The following is a 23,363-nucleotide window of genomic DNA, read 5'->3' as shown; positions in this document are numbered from 1 at the left end:
GGGATGGCTTTGGCGAGAACAGGCAGAGGCCAGGGTAGGTTCCGGTAAGTTTTTGTTCAGATTGTTTAGAGTAGAGAGAATGCCAGGCAGGATGTTGGAATGCTCCACTTGCAGGATGTGGGAAGTCAGGGAGCCCTCCAGTGTCCCTGACAACGACACATGCAAGAAGTGCATCCAGCTGCAGCTCCTAACAAACCGCGTTAGGGAACTGCAGCAGGAGCTGGATGACCTCCGGATCATTCGGGAGAATGAGGAGATTATAGATAGTAGCTACAGGGAGGTAGTTACGCCAAAGGAGCAGAGGACAGGAAATTGGGTCACTGTCAGGCGAGGGAAGAGGAAAGGGCAGGTAGAGCAGGGTTCCCCTGTGGCCATTCCCCTCAACAACAAGTATACCGCATTGGATACTGTTGGGGGGGATAACTTACCTGGGACAAGCTGCAGTAGCTGGATCTCTGGCATTGAGTCTGGCTCTGCAGTGCAGAAGGGAGGGGGGAGAAAGAGGAGAGCAGTAGTGTTAGGGGACTCGATAGTTAGAGGTGCAGATAGGAGGTTCTGTGGTCGTGACAGAGAATCCAGGATGGTTTGTTGCCTCCCAGGTGCCAGGGTCAAGGATGTCTCTGATCGCTTGCATGACATTCTGAAATGGGAGGGTGATCAGCCAGATGTCGTGGTGCACATCGGTACCAATGACATAGCAAGGAAGAGTGAGGAGGTCCTGGAGAGTGAGTATAGAGAGCTTGGTAGGAAGTTGAAAAGCAGGACCTCAAGGGTGGTAATCTCAGGATTGCTACCTGTGCTACGTGCCAGTGAGGGTAAGAATAGGATGCGCTGGAGGATGAACAAGTGGTTGAGGAACTGGTGTAGGGGGCAGGGTTTCAGATTTCAGGATCATTGGGACCTCTTCTGGGGCAGGTGGGACCTGTACAAGAGAGACGGGTTACATTTGAACTACAAGGGGACCAATATCCTTTCAGGGAGGTTTGTTAGCGCTATTGGGGAGGCTTTAAACTAGATTTGCAGGGGGATGGGAACCAGAGTGCCAGGGCTGACAGTATGGCTGGGGTGAAAATAAATGCTGTTAAAAGTTCAAGCAAATCCGCTGATAGAAAGGTTGTGAGTGGTGGTAAAAATCTTCTGAGGTGTATATATTTCAATGTTAGGAGTATTGCGGGGAAGGTGGATGAGTTGAGGACATGGATTGACACGTGGAATTATGACGTTATAGCAATTAGTGAAACTTGGCTACAGGAGGGGCAGGACTGGCAGCTTAATATTCCAGGGTTCCGATTTTTCAGATGTGATCGAGGCAGAGGAATGAAAGGTGGGGGAGTAGCATTGCTTGTTAAGGAAAATATTACAGCAGTGCTCAGGCAGGACAGATTAGAGGGCTTGTCTACTGAGTCCTTATGGGTGGAGCTGAGAAACAGGAAAGGTATGGCCACATCAGTGGGATTGTATTACAGACCACCCAATAGTCAACGAGAATTGGAAGAGCAAATCTGCAGAGAGATAGCAGGCAACTGCAGGAAACAAAGTTGTGGTGGTAGGGGCTTTTAATTTTCCATATATTGTTTGGGACTCCCATACTGTTAGGGGTCTAGATGGTTTAGAGTTTGTAAAATGTGTTCAGGAAAGTTTTCTAAATCAATATATAGAGGGACCAACTAGAGGGGATGCAATATTGGCTCTCCTGTTAGGAAATGAGCTAGGACAAGTGACGGAAGTCTGTGTAGGGGAGCACTTTGGTTCCAGTGATCATAACACCATTAGTTTCAACTTGATCATGGACAAGGATAGATCTGGTCCTAGGGTTGAGGTTCTGAACTGGAAGAAGGCCAAATTTGAAGAAATGAGAAAGGATCTAAAAAGCGTGGATTGGGACAGGTTGTTCTCTGGCAAAGATGTGATCGGTAGGTGGGAAGCCTTCAAAGGAGAAATTTTGAGAGTGCAGAGTTTGTATGTTCCTGTCAGGATTAAAGGCAAAGTGAATAGGAATAAGGAACCTTGGTTCTCAAGAGATATTGCAACTCTGATAAAGAAGAAGAGGGAGTTGTATGACATGTATAGGAAACAGGGAGTAAATAAGGTGCTTGAGGAGTATAAGAAGTGCAAGAAAATACTTAAGAAAGAAATCAGGAGGGCTAAAAGAAGACATGAGGTTGCCTTGGCAGTCAAAGTGAAGGATAATCCAAAGAGCTTTTACAAGTATATTAAGAGCAAAAGGATTGTAAGGGATAAAATTGGTCCTCTTGAAGATCAGAGTGGTCGGCTATGTGCGGAACCAAAGGAAACAGGGGAGATCTTAAATAGGTTTTTTGCGTCTGTATTTACTAAGGAAACTGGCATGAAGTCTATGGAATTAAGGGAAACAAGTAGTGAGATCATGGAAACTGTACAGATTGAAAAGGAGGAGGTGCTTGCTGTCTTTAGGAAAATTAAAGTGGATAAATCCCCGGGACCTACCAGGGTGTTCCCTCGGACCTTGAAGGATACTAGTGTTGAAATTGCAGGGGCCCTGGCAGAAATATTTAAAATGTCGCTGTCTACAGGTGAGGTGCCAGAGGATTGGAGAGTGGCTCATGTTGTTCCGTTGTTTAAAAAAGGATCGAAAAGTAATCCGGGAAATTATAGGCCGGTAAATTTAATGTCGGTAGTAGGTAAGTTATTGGAGGGAGTACTAAGAGACAGAATCTACAAGCATTTGGATAGACAGGGACTTATTAGGGAGAGTCAACATGGCTTTGTGCATGGTAGGTCATGTTTGACCAATCTACTGGAGTTTTTCGAGGAGGTTACCGGGAAAGTGGATGAAGGGAAGGCAGTGGATATTGTCTACATGGACTTCAGTAAGGCCTTTGACAAGGTCCCGCATGGGAGGTTAGTTAGGAAAATTCAGTCGCTAGGCATACATGGAGAGGTGGTAAATTGGATTAGAAATTGGCTCAATGGAAGAAGCCAAAGAGTGGTAGTGGAGAATTGCTTCTCCGAGTGGAGGCCTGTGACCAGTGGTGTGCCACAGGGATCCGTGCTGGGTCCATTGTTATTTGTCATATATATCAATGATCTGGATGATAATGTGGTAAATTGGATCAGCAAATTTGCTGATGATACAAAGATTGCAGGTGTAGTAGACAGTGAGGAAGGTTTTCAGAGCCTGCAGAGGGACTTGGACCAGCTGGAAAAATGGGCTGAAAAATGGCAGATGGAGTTTAATCCTGACAAGTGTGAGGTATTGCACGTTGGAAGGACAAACCAAGGTAGAACATACAGGGTTAATGGTAAGGCACTGAGGAGTGCAGTAGAACAAAAAGATCTGGGAACACAGATACAAAATTCCCTAAAAGTGGCGTCACAGGTAGATAGGGTCGTAAAGAGAGCTTTTGGTACATTGGCCTTTATTAATTGAAGTATTGAGTATAAGAGCTGGAATGTTATGATGAGGTTGTATAAGGCATTGGTGAGGCCGAATCTGGAGTATTGTGTTCAGTTTTGGTCACCAGTTTACAGGAAGGATATAAATAAGGTTGAAAGAGTGCAGAGAAGGTTTACAAGGATGTTGCCGGGACTTGAGAAACTCAGTTACAGAGAAAGGTTGAATAGGTTAGGACTTTATTCCCTGGAGCGTAGAAGAATGAGGGGAGATTTGATGGAGGTATATAAAATTATGATGGGTATAGATAGAGTGAATGCAAGCAGGCTTTTTCCACTGAGGCAAAGGGAGAAAAAAACCAGAGGACATGGGTTAAGGGTGAGGGGGGAAAAGATTAAAGGGAACATTAGGGGTGGCTTCTTCACACAGAGAGTGGTGGGAGTATGGAATGAGCTGCCAGACGAGGTGGTAAATGCGGGTTCTTTTTTAACATTTAAGAATAAATTGGACAGATACATGGATGGGAGGTGTATGGAGGGATATGGTCCATGTGCAGGTCAGTGGGACTAGGCAGAAAATGGTTCGGCACAGCCAAAAAGGGCCAAAAGGCCTGTTTCTGTGCTGTAGTTTTTCTATGGTTTCTATGGTTTCTATGAGCACATCCTTCTGGACAAATAGTGACCTTTGAACTTACCACATATACCAGCTATCTCCAAGTCCATACTGTGTTCCACAAATTCCCAGACGAGGAAACAACCAGGTTGGGAGTCGCCGCTCAAGGAGGAGAACTGTGGCAACAACCTTAGAATTCAACAAAGATCAGGTATTAAAACACAGTACCAGGATAAAGTACAGGTTGAGACTCACCAGGCAATTCACGTGATTTGGCACATATTAAATCTGTAGTGCTGATATGTACTAATTAATTCTAATAAAGTTTAAAAACAAGATCAGTCTGAATCTTTTATGGTTTCTAAATTCTCTAATTAATTTTCTTCCTTATATTTCCAATTCTGTTTCTCTAATTCTGAATCTTTGTTAAATTTCCTACTTCCTAGTTCTTGCTTAAACCTTTTCTGTCAGCATCAGCAGGCCTGCCCATAAAGGTAAGGTGTGTCTTCCCTGTTGAAGTGCTCCCTGTCTGACCTGATGGGTCTCACCTTACCCACAATTAATCACAATGCCTCAGGACTCTAAAGACCCTCTTTCAATGCCAACTCTCCACCTACTGTATGTACCCATCTTCACTGTTGTGCGACCTCACCGCTCAATGGCATATGTCACCAGCAGTAATCCAAGATTATCAGCACTGAGATCTTGTCACTCTTCCGAACTCTTGCAACTCATCTGCTGAAGCTTATCCTCTCTTCTATTTATATCATCAGTACTGACGTGGACCATAACTTCTGCTTGTTCATCTCTCACCTTCCAGAATGTTCTACAGCTGTGAAGTGACATCTTTGACCGCAGGAGCAGACAGGCAATATATCGTCTGCTGTCACTTCTGCATCAACAAAATCCCCTCAAAATCCCCTGTCCATCCACCTAACTATAGAATTCCCTATCTTGACTTTCCTCCTCCCTCTTTGTCTGGCTGAGAAACAGCTGATGTCACAGACTTTGGCCAGTCTCCGCATGACAGGGAACTCCTTCTTGGTCAGTATTCAGAACCAAACTGCTTTCGATCCAACTAACTGCTCCATCTTTGCCTTTTGTTTTCCTTCTGTCCTCTGTTCCACCCCCCCCCACCACCTCTCCCTCCCTCTCAAATAAATTTCTAGAGACGTACAGAGGAGAGAATCGTGATTGGCTGCATCTCAGCCTGGTATGAAGGTTCCCAAGCATAGAGACTGCAGATGGTTGTAGATTCAACCAGCTCCATCGCAGGTACAATTCTCCCCACTAAGGACTTCTTTAAGAGATGGAGATTTAGAAGGATGGCATCCATCAATCAGGACCCTCACCACCCAGAACATGCCCTCTTCTCATTACTACCATCAGGGAGGTGGTACAGGAGCCTGAAAACTAACACTCTCCTAGTTCAGAAACAGCTTCTTCTCCTCTGCCATCATATTTCTGAACTCTACCTCATTAATTCTTTTTTTCCCCTGCACCATTTACATATATTTGTAATTTATGGCAATTTTACACCTTGCACTGTACCGCCACTATAAAAGTCAGTGATAACAGACTGGATACTGATTCTCAAGCTCTGTGGAGTGTGGTTGAACGAGGAGGTGTGGGAGTAAAGGTCCATAATCTATGGAAAGTAGCATCACAGGGAGACAGCGTTATAAAGAAAGCTTTTGACACATTGGCTTTCATAATCAAAATACAGGTCATGGGATGTTATGTTGAAGTTGTATAAGATTATCAGTGAGGCCTAATTTGAAGCATTGTGTGCAATTTTCATCACCTACCGACAGGAAAGATATAAATAAGGTTGAAAGAGTACAGAGAAAAATTACAAGGATGTTACTGGGTCTGTATAACTCAGGTCCGAGTTATAAAGAAAGATTGAATAGGTTAGGACTTTATTCCTTAGAATGTAGCCAAGATTGAGAGGGGATTTGATAGAGGTATACAAAATTATGAGGAGTTTAGATAAGGTAAATACAAGCAGGCTGTTTCCACTAAGGTTGGGTGGGTTGTAACCAGAGGTCATGGGTTAAGGGTGAAAGGTGAAAAGTGAAAAGTTTAAGAGGAACAATGAGAGATGTAAGAGTGTAGAACAAGCTGCCAGCGCAAGTGGTGCATGTGAGCTCAATTTCAAAGTTTAAGAGAACTTTCAATAGGTACATGGGTGATCAGGGTATGGAGGGCTATGGTCCTGGTGCAAGTTAATAGGAATAGGCAGCTTAAATGGTTTGGCACGGATGAGATGGGTCAAATGGCCTGTTTCTGTACTATACTTTTCTATGACTCTGGGATATGCATCTTTTACAACGTACTATTCACAAAATGCAACCTCTCAGGTGGTCTACACAAGTGGTTCTCATAGTGGGTGATATCGCCCCACCACACCTCTGGGGATGGTGGAGTGGCACTCGGTAGCTAGGAGAGCAGCTGAGGGATTACAGTCTTAATTTAAGAAATTAAATATTTATTATAAGTATTTGATACTCATAATTGATTATAATAATCACGTAATCAACCCATTTCTTGCTAACCCACTGTTGTCTTCGACTTTGATTGAACAGTGTGACAGCTGTTGGAAAGCAATGTGACTCTTCTATATTTGGCATATCATGAGAAACCTGGACTGAAGAAATCATGCCACACATACTCCCATACTCTAATCATGCAGTGATGCAATTCATGTGTATTAGGGAATGACGTTCAATGGGGTTAAGTTCAGAATCTGTCCTCTTGAATGATCTTGATCGCATTTCTCTAGGCCACAGCCTAACTGAGATATTCCTACCTCCACTTTATGTACTTTCAGGTAGAGAGTCATTTTTTCCTGAGCTATGATGACATCGTAACTTTCCCCTTTTTTGATCGCAGCACGGGAGGTTGGACTTAAACAATAGGAGATTGACTGTGGGTGTGAATCCATAATGAAAATGGCAGAAGCAGACCAAATGAAAAATAAGCGTTAACAGTATAGAGTGGAGTATCTGGAAAATACTTTATGAAAACTTTCAGAAATGGAAAACACTTCAAACCATGTTTGCCAGCACTTCACACAAAACAGTGATGGTTTATGTGCTTAATACATTTCATTGTTCATTGCTAAATCTGGAAAGCTCCATACAATGAAATAAGAACAGATTCTGCCGGCAAAAGGGGATGTTTGAGTACGGTTTTGCAAAAATCACCAAACCAAATAATTAAAACAATTCTGTTCAGTGACAGCTCTGTTCAAAGACGAATAGATGAAATGTCTGAGACACACTGTGCAACAACAGAATTTGCTCTGCAGCTGTATCAATCAACTTTGTAGGGTAACGAATTTTTGCTTCTTTGTTATCTTTGTTTTATAAAAGATGAAAGCATGGTTCAAGAGTTGTTATTTGCAAGGTGACTAGAAGAAGATATGAAGGCGAAGTCAATATTTGGGGTTGTTGAGCAATTTTTACAAAGAGGACTTTTCTCTCACCAACATTCTTGCTTGTGCAAAATGGGACACCATCAATGACAGATTGCCTCCATAGGGTTATTACTTTCTTTAAAAAAGCTGTACCTAACCCATTTATCATTCACTGTGTAATGCACAGACAGCATCTTGTCAGATAAAAACCTACCTACGCACAAATAATTAAATATTGTTATAACAGCAGTAAATAAAGTCGTCGCAGTCTCAATTTTCAACTATTTCGAGAGCTTTGTATTGAGAACAATAAACAGTTTCAATGCTTGTTGTTGCAAACAGAAGTCAGATCATTCTTAAAAGGAAATTGCCTGAGACACTTCTATATGATTTTTGAAACTGTGATAAAATTCTCTGAAGACCCCAATGGTTCATTCAGTAATCAAATCAAGAATATTAGGAATATCATTACTTATTTGTTAGAATTATTCACAAAGTTCAATGAAATCAATCTTCAGCTGCAAGGAATTTATGTGAATCTTATCAAACTCAAATCAGCCATTTCTACATTTCTGTCCAAGTTAACCCTATTTAAGTGCAAAATTGGCTATCATGACCTTTTCCAATTTACAAGCCACTCTGAGTCGGAAGAGAAAGAAGGAATACCAGATGATGATCCTCAAGTATACTGTGCCCACCTGGATGAGATGCATGAAGATATGTCAGAGAGATTTCAGGACTTCTCTCAATTCAAATTCCAGATTGGGTAATAAATCCATTCCTGAACACTGATCAGGAGGAAGAACTGATCTCACTACAAAATGACTTTGAGCTGAAGCTAAAGTTCAAAAAAATCATATTGAGATTTTTGGTTGCAGAAAGATAATTCTGAATGCTATCCTGCACTATGGGAAAAGGCCACGATGTTCAGCCTGCTGTTGAGAAGCTGATATCACTGCACCAAGCCCATCCATCTCATTGAAAAGGGAAAAAGCAATGAAATATTTGACTTTAAGTCGCTTTCTGTATTTTTTAAAAAAAAACTTCCCTTGTCAGCCATCGTTGTACTATTTTACCATTTGAGTATTTCTTCATTTTTGGATTACATATGTCCTGCACCTTCCTCTTTTCCCCCAGAAACACACGCCATTGCTGCTCTGCTGACATCCCTGCCAGCAGCTCCTTCCAATTTACTTTGGCCAACTCTCTCATACTACTGTAATTCCCCTTACTCCACTGAAGTACTGCTACATCAGACTTTACTTTCTCCCTGTCAAATTTCAAGTTAATCTCAATCATATTGTGATCACTGCACCTAAGGGCTCCTTTACCTTAAGCTCCCTAATCACCTCCAGTTCATTACATAACACCAGTCCAGTATAGCTGTCCAGTAGGCTCAATGACAAACTGCTCTAAAAAGCCATCTCTTAGGCATTCAACAAACTCACACTTTTAAGATCCAATGCCAACCTGATTTTCCCAATCGATCTGCAAGTTAAAATCTCCCATAACTACCATAACACTGCCCTTTTCACATGGCTCTTCTGTTTCCTGTTGTAATCTGTGGTCCGCCTCCTAGCTACTGTTGGGAGGTCTGCATATAGGCTGCGGCTGCTACTGTGCAATCAAGAATCTCCGGAGGGGAATGCCCCAAATCCTCAGCTTTGCCTATTGCCTGTTGCCGGGGCCGGAGTTGAAGCGCTTAGCAGAAATGGTGCTCGGTACTCGGTGTCGGAGGGCTGGTTGGAGGCTCGAAGTTTACGGACGGACTCAAGAGTCGGCTGTGGTCGGGTGCTTCCAGGGTGCTGCATCGGCAAGTTTGCGGCGCTGGAGTTTTATGGCAGTAAGAGTTTTTCTTCCTTATACCATCTGCGTAAGGTGATGGGACTTTCGAGAGACTTTGAGACTTTTATTTACCATGCCCATGGTCTGTTCTTTATCAAATTACAGTATTGTTTTGCACTGTTGTAACTGTTAGTGGTTTTTGTCAGTTTTTCAGTCTTGGTTTGTCTTGTGTTTCTGTGATATCATACTGGAGGAACATTGTATCATTTCTTAATGCATGCATTACTAAATAACAATAAAAGAGGACTGCGTGTCCTCATAATCTAATCTAAAAAAATATAACTGCCATCAACATCCTTTTACCCTTGCAGTTTCTTAACTCAACCCATATGTCACATCTTTCTACTGATTTGATGCTATTCTTTACCAGTAGAGCCACATCACCCCCTATGCTATCCCTCTGATATATCGTGTAACCTTGGACATTCAGCTCCCACTACAACCATCCTTCAGCCATGATTCAGTGATGGCTACAACATCATACCTGGCAATCTGTAATAGTGCAACAAGATCAGCAACCTTATTTCTTATACTATGCACATTTAGATAAAACGCCTTGAGTACCATACTTGCTATCCTTTTTGATTCCGCATCCCTAATGTTTTTAAACCCTCCCCAACAGCTCTAACAAACCTGCCCACAAAAACGTTGGTCGCCCCTCGGGTTCAGGTGCAACTCATCACTTTTGAGCAGGTCATACCTCCCCCCAGAAGAAATGCCAATGATCCAGGAACATGAAGCCCTGCCCTCTACAACAGCTTCTCAGCCACGCATTTATCTGCCAAATCATCCTGTTCCTACCCTCACTGGCAAATACCTCTAACAACTATCCTAAATATCATATCTGGTAAAATCCATTCCTGTTATCTGAATCTGAGGGTAGATCTTAAACTTCTTCTTGACTTGGAACAACAAGGAGGAAAAAAAAACAAAGTAAAGATGAGAGAGAGCAAAAGTAAAAGAACACAGAAAACACTAAGAGTGACAATTTAATACTCTATAACTACACACAAAACGCCAGAGGAATTCAGCAGGTCTGGCAGCATCTACTCAGAGAAATGGATAGTCAACATCTTGGGCTGAGATAGTAGCCACTATGTTCCTTAGCAAAGATCTCCAGCTAAAATTCCGAAAAACTGACTCAGCCTCCACTGAGAGTATTTAACTAGCAATCAGCTCTTGCCAATCAACTCATAAACTGTAGCCACCACTTGTAAGTGACTTTTCTACCACTAATTAACCATGTGGAATTGATGAATTAATATTGAAATTAAATGATCAATGTAACCACATAGGTAACTAAATTCTAGAATGAATTCACACCTGAAAACCTCTAGTTACACAAATCCTGAGTTGTGAACTTGATATGTCATGAAATTGAATTCTTGTGTTGCTTGGATGGATGCACCAGATGATGCATCACTATCTTCTCCAAGCAAGTACTCTACCTTCTCTGCACACAGGGCGTCTCAGAAAGTGTATCTTACTAAAGGTATTAACTTTACCCCCTCCCCCACAACCTCTCTCCTTCATCTGTCCCATTTGTTTTAAACATAACAGATTCTTACAGATGCTGGAAATCTTGAGCAATGCACACACAATGTTGGAGGAACTCCACAAGTCAGGCCGTGGAGGGGAATAAATAGTTGAAATTTTGGGTCAATACTCTTCATCAGGACTCAGGCCTTAAAAGGTCTCAGCCAGAAGTTTTAACTGTTTATATCCCTCCATAGAGGCTGCTTGACTTGCTGAGTTCTTCCAGCATTTTGTGTATATTATTCACTTATTTTCTGAACCTGTTATAATTTACAGTGTATTTCTCTGTCTAACCCTCGATGTCCCTTGATTTACAGGTTCTTCAGAGATTTGGGTTCACTTTGTGTCATTATGGGAATACATTGCTCCTGAGCTTTAACCACTGCATAACCACCAGTCCCCCTCATCTGGGGGCCCCCACACTGAAGTAAGGAGGACATTGACTTAAACAAAGGTACTACTTCAGGAATGCTTTAAGAAAGTACCTGTGCTCTCCAAATGTCTTCACGCTCCCTTGCAATCCGTCGAATCAGTTCATTCATCATGTGGATAACAAGGAAGACCATGATGGCAAAAGCAAGGAGGGTGTACATCGCATATTGGAACATTGCCATGTCAGGCAAAATCACTTCCCAGTTGAGCGGCATGTTGACAAGCCCAAAAAAGAGGAGGTACATAGTGAAAAGAACAGTGCTAAAATCCACATAATATTCCCACTTTGCAGGATCCAAGACTTGGAATGATAGATGGGTACCTAGAGAAAGGCAAAGGATACACTCAAAGACACTGTAGTACTGAACCTGCACCAAACAAGGCAAGTGAGATGAACTGAAACAAGGGGAATTGGAAAGGATGGGTAGTACGAAGTAATCATGGAGTTTCAAGGAAAGGAGAGGAAATGCACTTTTTTTTAAAAAAACATTTAGATTTTTACACTGGCTCTAATGCACAACCCCAATTTACTTCCAAGCTGTATGTGGGGCAAAGAAAAATATATGTAACGTGAATGTAGTTAGGATACATTTGTGAAGATTTCCCATTATTGGGCCTTTGCATCCAAACTGACAACTTCAGGGAATCCAACAGATAGAAAATATAAAGTAAAAATCAGTAGAAAAAGTCTGACGTAGAAAGAGATAAAAATGATGGAGTATGGGAGATAACAAGATGAAATGAAGAGAATAATGAAAAGGAATGAAGAGCAATAGACACGTCATTAATTTCCACAAGGAATGCCGAATCCCTACATTTGGTCTAGTGGAAACTAAGAGAAAACGTGCAAGTTCATTAAATGAACCATATTATTCTGTCTCCAAAACCCACTCGGCTTGGCAGAGTAGAATGCATTACTGTGACTCCACACACTTATTACTGCTGCCAGCTAGGGAGAATGTTTTTGCAAATTCATTCCTATTTTCTGAATCTGAGAGTAGATCTTGTACTTCTACTTGACTTGGAACAATAAGGAGAAAAAGACAAAGGAAAGATGAGAGAGAAAATGAAAAAAGGACAGAAAACAAACATAATGAATTGCTTATCCAGAGATTCATCATGCTTATAATATCTTCAGACTTCTTGAACTTTAGTAAATTACTCTGGGAGTACAAAGCTGCTGTTACATAGGAAATATCTGTGAGTACTCACTGAATGTGAAAGCCAGGAGCACAATGAGCATCAATACAAGGAATGGCAGTGTAATCTCAAATATTATCTGGAGGGAAAAAAGACCATTATAAAAAAACGTTGGTTTCCCACAGTACTATTCATCAATTGGGACCAGACACTTATCTCCCTAGACTAATTGTGGGCCTGTGTTTAGCTGATATGCTGGAGAGTTATTAATGGGTACCGAACAGTAAAGGCTGGGAGGTCAGTCACCCTATTACCATTGCCTGATTACTTTCTTTGCTCCATCAGTAGAGATGGAGGTATGACAGACAAACTGACAAATGATAGTTGTACAGGTTAAACAGACAGAAAGATAGGATTGCATGGTTCAGATCTTGACTTAATTAGTTTTTTTTTTCCATTTTTTTTCACAATCTGGACATCAGCGTGGAAAACCCATACTCAATGATTCAGGACAAGCTTCTTCCCCTCTGTCATCCGATTTCACAACAGTCCATGAACTCACAAACACTTTTATGTTTGGGAAAAGGGGAAGGGAGAGGGCAGGGAGTGGGAAGCACTACAGAGACATTCTGTAATGATCAATAAATCAATTGTTTGGAATCAAATGACCTTGCCTGGTGTCTCAGGGCTGGGGGTATCTGCATCTATGTCAACCCGTGCCCCTGGGGTCTCTGTCACCTGTCCCATACCCTTCCTTCAGTGTTCCACCCATTCCACCTTCACCATTCCCAATATCCTTTGCTCCTGCCAATTTTACAAACTCGCTTTCTGCTCCAAGTTGACAAATACAGTACTGTGCAAAAGTCTTTGGGATGCTAGCTATATATGTCCCTAAGCCATTTGCACAGTACAGTTATTTACAATAATTTCATGTCTTTGCACTGTACTTCCATGCAACGATAAAAAGCCTGATTCTGATTCTAATTAGCAAGACTATTATCACTAATGGACATTAAGAAGATGGTGGCGAATGGGAATTTATGGAGAACAGAATGGGTTAGGATGGAACTAGTGTAAAAGTGGTTTAATAATCAGCAGTGACTTATGGTTTAAAGGGTTTGTTTCTGCTTTGGATGTCTCTATGATTTTATCACTATATTTTTCAGGCATCCAAGACAATTATTATTGAGTCATTGACTTATGTAGATTGTAACAGGCTTGTTTGATTTGTTCATTAATTAAAGGCAAATTTGGATTAAATTATATCATTGTTGAATTGTTATGTATTGATTGTACTTCATGTTTTTAAAAATTAGAATCAGCTCCCAGAGAGCATAAATGATCTGAAATGTACAGCGATAAAATTTTTTTAACTGAAAGCATTTACCTTCTGGATCATAATGGTGAATTGTCCCGTCAAACGGAAGCCTCGAGCAAAGTACATCATGTTACACCAGGCAAGGATGAGGGCGAAGGACATAGGGACAGTCTCACCAGGCATTGATGTCAGCCGCAGCACTAGCACAGCCAGGACCATGACACCATAGCAGATACTGCGGTGCACAGAAATAAGGGAGAGATATGGCAGCAATGCAAAATAAAGAGGGCAGAAGCACAATGAAACTGGGTGCAGAGTGAAACTGTGAGGTGGTGGCTTAGAAATTCCTTGCAGGACATAAAGCAACACCAAGCTATACTGTAGAAAATGTATTGCTTGTGGGTGTCTTAGCATCTTTTCGGAAATTTAACTCCTAATTATTTCAAGGAACTTCATTTGTTCCTGCACCTTCCCCTCACCAACATAGAACACTCTCAAATGAAGTCGGTATTAATGCAACAAACAAATTTAATCTCTCATGAGATTTCCAACCTCAGTGCTCTAAAAGCTTAAGTTCTTATTTACCTACAGAAAAGATAAGTTTGTTTGTCGAATTCAGATTAGCTTCTGTCATATATACATCCCTCGTGTGAAACTCACAAAGTAAACAGTATATGTGGCCATATTAAACACAACAGTAAATACAGTGTTGACTGCAATAATGCAGAATGGCGCAAAGATGGTAGCATAATCTAGAGTAGCACAAAACCTGGAAACAAATCATTCAAAATGCCACACTGTGCACCATTACACAGTCAAACCCGCTATATTGGTTAGGGAACTTCAAAAATTTTATCCTTGAGCTTTCTAGGACTTACACAGTTAGGGGACACACAACAGCGGAAAAATGCAAAGCCCTTCCTTGGCCAGTGAGAAGCAGAGAAAAGTGGGGGCGTGGTAGTGTAATTTACAGTACCAGTGACCTGGATTCAATTCCTGTAAGGAGTTTGTATTTTCTCCCTGTGACTGCATGGGTTTCCTCCCACAGTCCAAAAGCATCCTGGTTGGTAGGTTAATTGGCCAATATAAATTGCCCATGATTAGGTTAGGGTTAAATCACAGGCTGTTGGGCACCGCGACTCGAAGGGTCAGAAGGGTCGGAAGGGCTTATTTTGTGCTGTATCCCAATAAATAAGCTGAAGGTGAATGTGGGCAACACAAACCAAAGAAGGGTAAACAAGTGATGGAAAGAAAAATGGGACAACAAGTGAACACTAATAAAGTAAAGTGAGAAATAAGAATGTTCAAACATAAGAGAAAAGGGGAATCAAGATTAAAGGGCAAGCAGGTCAACACTCCAATAACAGAGGTGAATAAAGAGAGTGATTGGTCCCTTAAAATGTTAGGAATTGTGGTGCATGAAAAAGCCCTTTTCTACTATGCAATCCAAAACACCAATGTCATGCTGCCTATCTGCCTACATAATTGTCGTGGGGAGTGAGTGCCACCATCAATGGTCTCAGACATAACTCCTGAGAAGATAGCCTGCATAGAGAATGACTGACACCAGTTAAAGCTTGCCTGCTCTGCTTCAAATCAGTGCCAGTTAAAGAGCAGGAACACCAAGACACAGCAGGAACTCATTGTGGCAATTTATTTAAGGTATCAAAGACATTATGAAGTACAGCACACAGGTGAGAGTATGCTTGAGCTAAGAGGGATCTCCAAGCAAATTAGAACTGCCTTGGCAGCCACTGGCAATGAAGTCTGTATCCTGCTCTGAGGCCCTGGTGGGGCAGTGGCAGGTTGTTTGCAAGGACATGGTATTGCTGAGGTTACACATGTTCACTAAGGTCACACTGAGGTTCAAATAGAAGGGCTGTCTCCTCAACAGGCTGGGTGAAAATAATGTCTTGCTTAGAATAGTTTCCTGTCTCCTCTTATTCTCCGTGCTGCTTCTCCTACCCTTGATATCCTCTGTATGAGCCCCCTCTGAGGTGACTAATGCCCCGCTGAAAGAAACTTGTCTCTTGGACAGGTTAGTTGAGCCAAGTCCTTCACTGGTGGTGGGGAGGTATTCTATCTCCATCATGGGCAAAACCCAATCCATCAGCAAGGACCTCTTCAAAAATTGGTTTCTCAAGAAGGTGGCATTTATCATTATGCACCCTTGCCATCCGGGACATACCCTCTTCTCATTACTACCATCACAATGCAGATACAGGAGCCTGAAGTTGCACATTCAATGTCTTAGGAACAACTTCATCACCTCTGCCATCAGATTTCTGAATGGTCCATGAACACTATCTCGTTATTCCTCCTTTGCAGTATTTACTTACTTCGTAACTGAAAGTAATTTTTATGTCCTGCACTGTACTGTTGCCACAAAACAAACTTCACAACATACAAGACCACAAGATTGTAGGGGCAGAATTAGGCAATTTAGCCCATCGACTCTGCTCCGCCATTTCATCATGGCTGATCCATTTCCCTATCAACCCCAATCTCCTGCCTTCTCCCCATATCCCTTCATGCCCTGACCAATCAAGAATCTATCAACCTCTGCCTTAAATACACCCACTGAATTGGCCACCATAGCCACCTGTGGCACGAATTCCACAGGTTCACCACTCTCAATGATAATAAACCTGATTTTGATTTGGTTACTAGGGGCATCCAGCTCCAAAATGGCAAAGACAACATCAAATGGCATGCATTTCTGGGAAAAATGAGGAAGGTACACGACAAATGTATTCCAAAAATGAGGAAATACTCAAATGATAAAATAGTACAACCATGGTTGACAAGAGAAGTCAAAGGTATTGTAAAAGCAAAAGAAATGGCATACAACAAAGCAAAAATTAGTGGGAAGATAGAAGATTGGGAAGTTTTTACAAACCTACAGAGAGAAACTAAAAAAATCCTTAGAAGGGAAAAAAGGAAATATGAAAGCAAGCTAGCAAATAATATCAAAGTGGGTAGTAAAAGTTTTTTCAAGTATGTCAAAAATAAAAGAGAAGTGAGAGTGGATATGGGACCGCTAGAAAATGAGGCATGAAGTAATAATGGGGGACAAGGAGATAGCTGATGAACTAAATGAGTATTTTGCATCAGTCTTCACTGTGGAAGACACTAGCAGTGTGCCGGATGTTGTAGTGTGTGAAAGAAGAGAAGCGGGTGAAGTTACTGTGACAAGAGAGAAGGTGCTCAAAAAGCTAAATGACCTAAAGGTACATAAGTCACCTGGACTTTCAGAAGGCCTTTGACAAGGTGCCACACATGAGGCTGCTTACCAAGTTAAGAGCCCATGGTATCACAGGAAAGTTACTGGGCTGGTTAGAGCATTGGCTGATTGGTAGGAGGCAGCAAGTGGGAATAAAAGCATCCGTTTCTGGTTGGCTGCCATTGACTAGTGGTGTTCTGCAGGGCTTGTTGTGGGACTGCTTCTTTTTATGCTGTATATAAATTATTTAGATGATGGAATAGATGACTTTGATGCCAAGTTTGCAAATGATACAAAGATTGGTGGAGGGATGGATAGCATTGAGGAAACAGGTAGGATGCAGAAGGACTTAGACAGACTAGAAGAATGGGCAAGAAAGTGGCAAATGAAATACAATGTTGGAAAATGCATGGTCATGCACTTTGGTAGTAGAAATAAATGTGCGGTCTATTTTCTAAATGGGGAGAAAATCCAGGAATCTGAGATGTAGAGGGACTTGGGAGTTCTTGTGCAGAACAACCAGAAGGTTAACATGCAGGTTGAGTTGGTGGTGAGGAAGTCAAATGCCATGTTAGCATTTATTTCAAGAGGTCTAGAATACAAGAGCAAGAATGTGATGCTGAAGCTTTATAAGGCACTGGTGAGACCTCGCCTTGAGTATTGTGAACAGCTTTGGGCCCCTCATCATAGAAAAGATGTGCTGGCAGCGAAGAGGGTCCAGAGGATGATTACAGGAATATGAGGAATGTTCGATGGCTCTGAGTCTGTACTCGTTGGAATTCAGAAGGATGAGGGGGGGATCTCAAATGTTGAAAGACCTAGACAGAGTATATGTGGTAAGGATGTTTCCCATGGTGGAAGCGTCTAGAACAAGCGTGCACAGCCTCAGGATAGAAGGGCACGCTTTCGAAACAGAGATGTGGAGAAATTTCTTTAGCCGAAGGGTGTGAATTTGTGGAATTTGTTGCCACTGGCAGCTGTGGAGGCCAGGTCGTTGGGTGTATTTGAGGCAGAGATTGGTAGGTTCTTGACTGGACATGGCATCAAAGGTTACGGGGAGAAGGCCAGGAATTGGGGTTGAGGAGGAGGAGAAAAAAAGGATCAGCCATGATTGAATGGCGGAGCAGACTCAATGGGTCAGGTGGCCTAATTCTGCTCCTACGTCTCCTTATGGTCAAATCAGCATGACACCCCAAGTGATGTCATTACCCAGCTCTTCTCCACCTGTGACAGGCACTGGCTGTGTAAATCTTCAGAATCTCAAAAATGAGGTGAGCTGCTGGATAACAGGGTAACTCTCTGGGTCAGGCAGCATCTGTGTGGTGGGTCCTGATGTACAGCCTGAAATCCAAAATGTTGACCATTCCTCTGCCTCCACGTATGCTGCCAAACCTGTTGAATTCCTCCAGCAGCTTGTTTCTCACTCCACATTCCAGCACCTGCAGTTTCTTGTGCCTCCATCCTATTTAAACCAACTCAAGACCTTTCATAGCCAAACTCTACAGCCTCAGGCAACACAAAATGTAGTGCTACTTCACTGGTTTGACACAGCAAATTTTGTCAGTTACAATTACTAGTGTGGTAAAATGTTTGAAACATTGCTCAATGACCCACTTCACATTAGATAGAGTAGACAGATAGTATATTTTTCCCATGGTTGAAATGTCTAATACCAGATGGTATGCATTTAAGGTGAATGTGGGTAATTTCAAAGGAGGTGCAAGGGGCGATTTTTTTTAAGACAGAGAGCGGTGGGTACCTGGAATGCACTGCCTGGGGTGGTGATAGAGGCAGAAACATTCAACAGTTTTAAGCTATGTTCATGTAGGCATATGAATATGAGGAAATTGGAATGTTATGGACATGGTGTAGGCAGAAGAGATTACTTTAGTTGGTCATTTGATTACTAATTTATTTGATTTGGTACAACTGTTCCTGTGCTGTACTGTTCTATATATACATTAACTTGATCTTGCTCTCTGTGGATAAATGTTAATATTCCTGTGTCACCCACACATACAAAGGCATGTCCTATCCAACCACACTGTATTAGAATTGGTTTATTGTTGTTACACGTACCAAGATACAGTGAAAATCTTGTCCTGCAGATGAAATCTTGTTCATACAGATCAAATCGTTACACATTGCAACAAGGTAGAACAAGGTAAAACAATAATAATAATGAGACAGAGAATTTAGATTTAAAACAGTCAAATGATTATAATAGCAGGTATGAGTGAATCTGCAGGGAGCCTCTTACAACGAGTCACCATCTCCAGTGCCATCTTGCATGTAATACAAGAGACAAACAGACACACAGACTGTTCTCCAAGTCCCTGCCATTCAGTGGGAGTTCCAGCAATGCAAGAGGGATCTGCAAGTAGGTAGAACCTTTCACACTTACTTGATGACATGAAATGGCCCACCCAGCACAGTTCTACCAAAGTATTTCTTTGGTCCGTATCTCAATACATCATGAACCTATTAAGAATGAACAATCAATTTATCAAATGAAGTAAGAAATACTAAAATGAAAAAAATACACATTTCTAATAGCAACACAAATCAATTCCCAGTGGGGCAGGAACGGAACTCGGAGAGGGGGCAGGGAAAGAAGGGCCTTCATCATCTTTCAGATGACTGTACGTCTGGCACAACTACTGCATATGCCCAACACAGTGGGGCAGGGGAAGAGCAGTGCCTGTTGCTCATTTGCATTTCTTGAGAATAAAGCTATTGCTTAAAACTTAATGTTATTTTCTTTTATTGTAATTGCAGACTGAAGTCTTACACGAAGGTATTAATATTGGAAAATGGATAATCTTTAATTGAACCTCGATGCAAAGGTGAGTCTTATCTGATATAATCATACTTAAAGAGAATATCTCTTTCATTAACCCTCAGATGTAAATTTTACTACGTACGGTCGATTATAGCCCAATGGATTGCAGAGAGCTGAACTTTTGTGGGGAGCGGTGTGCACGTTCCAATGTCAGCAACACATTGAATGGTTAAGTGTCAGCCTTCACTGAACATCTGGGAATCCTGCGGCTTTCCCCTCATCATGAAGACACTACATCAATGGGTGTTGTTGTAGCTGTGGTCTGCAGCCTCAGGAATCTGAACTAAATTCAGAAGATTGAATGGTGCACTAGAGTGTCAGCCGAGAAACTGAAGTGCCAGGAGTGGCATTAACCTTGACAGCTGGAGCCAAAGGAAAGTTAGAAGTTCAAAGTCCATTTATTATCAGAGTATGTATGCGGTATACAACCCTGAGATTCAGCCATGAAACAAAGAAAACCATGGAACCCATTCAAAGAAAAACATCAACACTCTACTATGCACAAAAGAAAAACAAATCGTGCAAGCGGCAACAACATCAACCCCACCCCACGAGCAAAAAGTGAAAACACATCACGCAAATGGCAATAAGAAAGAACAAGGGAAAACACAGAATACAAAGGCACAAAAACAGTCCAATCTACAAAACGCAGACCCACCCAGACAGCATTGAGGGACAGAGAGACCACTTGAATGAAGGGACCTTCCCTCGGGAGCAGCAAGCAAGATGGAGAGAGAGAGACCCTTCTTAATAGAATCAAATCTGAGAAACTAAAACCCAGAAATCATAGCAAACAAACACTATATATCAAAGATGAACAATTTATCACCAGAATCATACAAACTTTAAAAATGGCATAGTGTCCCATAGGAGTGGGAGTGGGCATCGTCTTCCACCATTGAATGATAGCACATCAATACAACTAACTCAAACACTCTTTCTTGTCTGATTTATTTAGGCCTTGATTTCCATGGTAACCTCTGCCTTGAACATGCCCAACAACTGACCCAATACCAGGGGTTCTTTCACATCCACCTGGAAGCCCAGAAAAATGAAATTTAACCCATTGCTTCACTGAACACACATCTTTGTTAAAGCTGTGTATTGTGTGTGCCGCTGCTGGGACTTAATTCTATCCATTCAGTGGAACTGAATTCTGGACGCAAGTTCAACATACTGACAGCACTTAACTACACTGATCCTCATTCAAGTGCTTTCTCATAACCTCTGATACATCACAGATGATGCATTGGGTCCTTAAGCCTTAACCTCTGACTCAGAAAGCAGAGTTAGCTACTGACGAGTCATGAGTGATGTTGTTTCTTTTGGTGCAGTGAAGGTTTGAGGTTGTGTAAGAGGTTTAGCAGTTAATGATGGTTGAATTGAGCTGTGATTGGGAATTGGGGGAATGGTTACACCTTAAAAGAGGGGATCAGAATCTGGGAACAAAAGCATTTGGTGGTGGTGAAAAGTGATGGAGATTGATATTCGTGCAAGTTTCAAGTTTAGAAGCTCTGCAGTTTGTGTCTTATGTGTTTCAGATTTCTGGTTACTCCTTTTTTATTGCTACTGTGTGTGATTTTGATTGGGACAGACTGGCTCTGCCACCTACTAAGGACAGTGCAAAATTGAACTAAACTAAATTGAACATTCCTGGACTATTTCAAGACTCTGTACTTTGATGTTTAACATTCTGTGTGTTATTTTCTCATTTTTTGTTGCTTGCATGATTTGTGCTTTGCATGTTAGATGTTTTCTTTGAACGCGCCCATAGCCTTTCTTTGTTTCGTGGCTGTCAATGAGAAGACGAATCTCAGGGTTAGATACCTGAGATAATAAATGTACTTTGAACTTTGACTTTGATAGAGTGGCGTCTTCATACAGGAGTCCCTCCCTGCACACAGCTGATCTAAAATAACTATCTACCCTAGATCAATGGCCTCTCCCAGAACAATAAGATTCAATTTGCAACAAAGATTGCCCAGGAGGTGATATCACTGAATACCAAATATGAGATAGGATTGGGTGGATGCAAACACGAGGAATTCTGCAGATGCTGGTAATTCAAGCAAAGGACATCAAAGTTGCTGGTGAACGCAGCAGGCCAGGCAGCATCTCTAGGAAGAGGTACCGTCGACGCTTCGGGCCAAGACCCTTCGTCAGGACTAACTGAAGGAAGAGCTAGTAAGAGATTTGAAAGTGGGGGGGAGGGGGAGATCCAAAATGATAGGAGAAGATAGGAAGGGGAGGGATGGAGCCAAGAGCTGAACAGATGATTGGCAAAAGGGATATGAGAGGATCATGGAACAGGAGGCCCAGGGAGAAGGAAAAGGGGGAAAAACCCAGAGGATGGGCAAGGGGTATAGTCAGAGGGACAGAGGGAGAAAAAGGAGAGAGAGAGAAAGAGTGTGTGTAAGGATGGGGTACGGGGGGGAGGTGGGTCATTAGCGGAAATTAGAGAAGTCAATGTTCATGCCATCAGGTTGGAGGCTACCCAGACGGAATGTAAGGTGTCATTCCTCCAACCTGAGTGTGGCTTCATCTTTACAGTAGAGGAGGCCGTAGATAGACATGTCAGAATGGGAATTGGATGTGGAATTAAAATGTGTGGCCACTGGGAGATCCTGCTTTCTCTGGCGGACAGAGTGTAGGTGTTCAGTAAAATGATCTCCCAGTCTGCGTCGGGTCTCACCAATATATAAAAGGCCACATTGGGAGCACCGGACGCAGTATATCACCCCAGCCGACTCATACGTGAAGTGTCGCCTCACCTGGAAGGACTGTCTGGGGCCCTGAATGGTGGTAAGGGAGAAAGTGTAAGGGCATGTGTAGCACTTGTTCCGCTTACAAGGATAAGCGCCAGGAGGGAGGATCAGTGGGGAGGGATGGGGGGGATGAATGGACAAGGGAGTCGCGTAGGGAGCGATCCCTGCGGAAAGCAGACGGGGGAGGGGGGGAGATGTGCCTAGTGGTGGGATCCCATTGGAGGTGGCGGAAGTTACGGAGAATAATATGTTGGACCCGGAGGCTGGTGGGGTGGTAGGTGAGGACCAGGAGAACCCTATTCCTAGTGGGGTGGCGGGAGGATGGAGTGAGAGCAGATGTGCGTGAAATGGAGGAGATGCGTTTGAGAGCAGAGTTGATGGTGGAGGAAGGGAAGCCCTTTTCTTTAAAAAAAGGAGGACATCTCCCTCGTCCTGGAATGAAAAGCCTCATCCTGAGAGCAGATGCAGCGGAGACGGAGGAATTGCGAGAAGGGGATGGCATTTTTGCAAAAGACAGGGTGAGAAGAGGAATAGTCCAGATAGCTGTGAGAGTCAGTAAGCTTATAGTAGACAAGCTGTCTCCAGAGATAGAGACAGAAAGATCTAGAAAGGGGAGGTAGGTGTCGGAAATGGACCAGGTAAACTTGAGGGCAGTGTGAAAGTTGGAGGCAAAGTTAATAAAGTCAACGAGCTCAGCGTGCGTGCAGGAAGCAGCGCCAATGCAGTCGTCGATGTAGCGAAGGAAAAGTGGGGGACAGATACCAGAATAGGTTCGGAACATAGACTGTTCCACAATTGTTCCCCACCTCTCTCTGCTTTCCGCAGGGATCGCTCCCTACGCGACTCCCTTCTCCAT

The 23,363-nt window shown here is 42.5% G+C and overlaps 1 protein-coding gene across 3 annotated transcripts in view; it reads right to left on the bottom strand.

Moving 5' to 3' along the window:
• The window catches only part of LOC134336477 (transient receptor potential cation channel subfamily V member 6-like), a 71,605-nt gene that overhangs the window by 6,880 nt on the left and 41,362 nt on the right, over positions 1 to 23,363 (bottom strand). For all 3 annotated transcript variants that reach the window (XM_063030739.1, XM_063030740.1, XM_063030741.1), the window contains 5 exons: positions 19,305 to 19,381; positions 13,747 to 13,912; positions 12,432 to 12,498; positions 11,273 to 11,541; positions 4,068 to 4,174 (listed from right to left, as the gene is read on the bottom strand). In XM_063030739.1, the coding sequence (XP_062886809.1) occupies positions 4,068 to 4,174; positions 11,273 to 11,541; positions 12,432 to 12,498; positions 13,747 to 13,912; positions 19,305 to 19,381 (686 nt within the window). The remainder of the gene's footprint in view (positions 1 to 4,067; positions 4,175 to 11,272; positions 11,542 to 12,431; positions 12,499 to 13,746; positions 13,913 to 19,304; positions 19,382 to 23,363) is intronic.

The sequence above is a fragment of the Mobula hypostoma genome, chromosome 22 (assembly GCF_963921235.1).
Source record: "Mobula hypostoma chromosome 22, sMobHyp1.1, whole genome shotgun sequence".
In the NCBI taxonomy this organism is placed as follows: Eukaryota; Metazoa; Chordata; class Chondrichthyes; order Myliobatiformes; family Myliobatidae; genus Mobula; species Mobula hypostoma.
The sequence above is the reverse complement of the archived record's forward strand: the minus strand, read 5'-3'. Positions and strand labels throughout refer to the sequence as shown.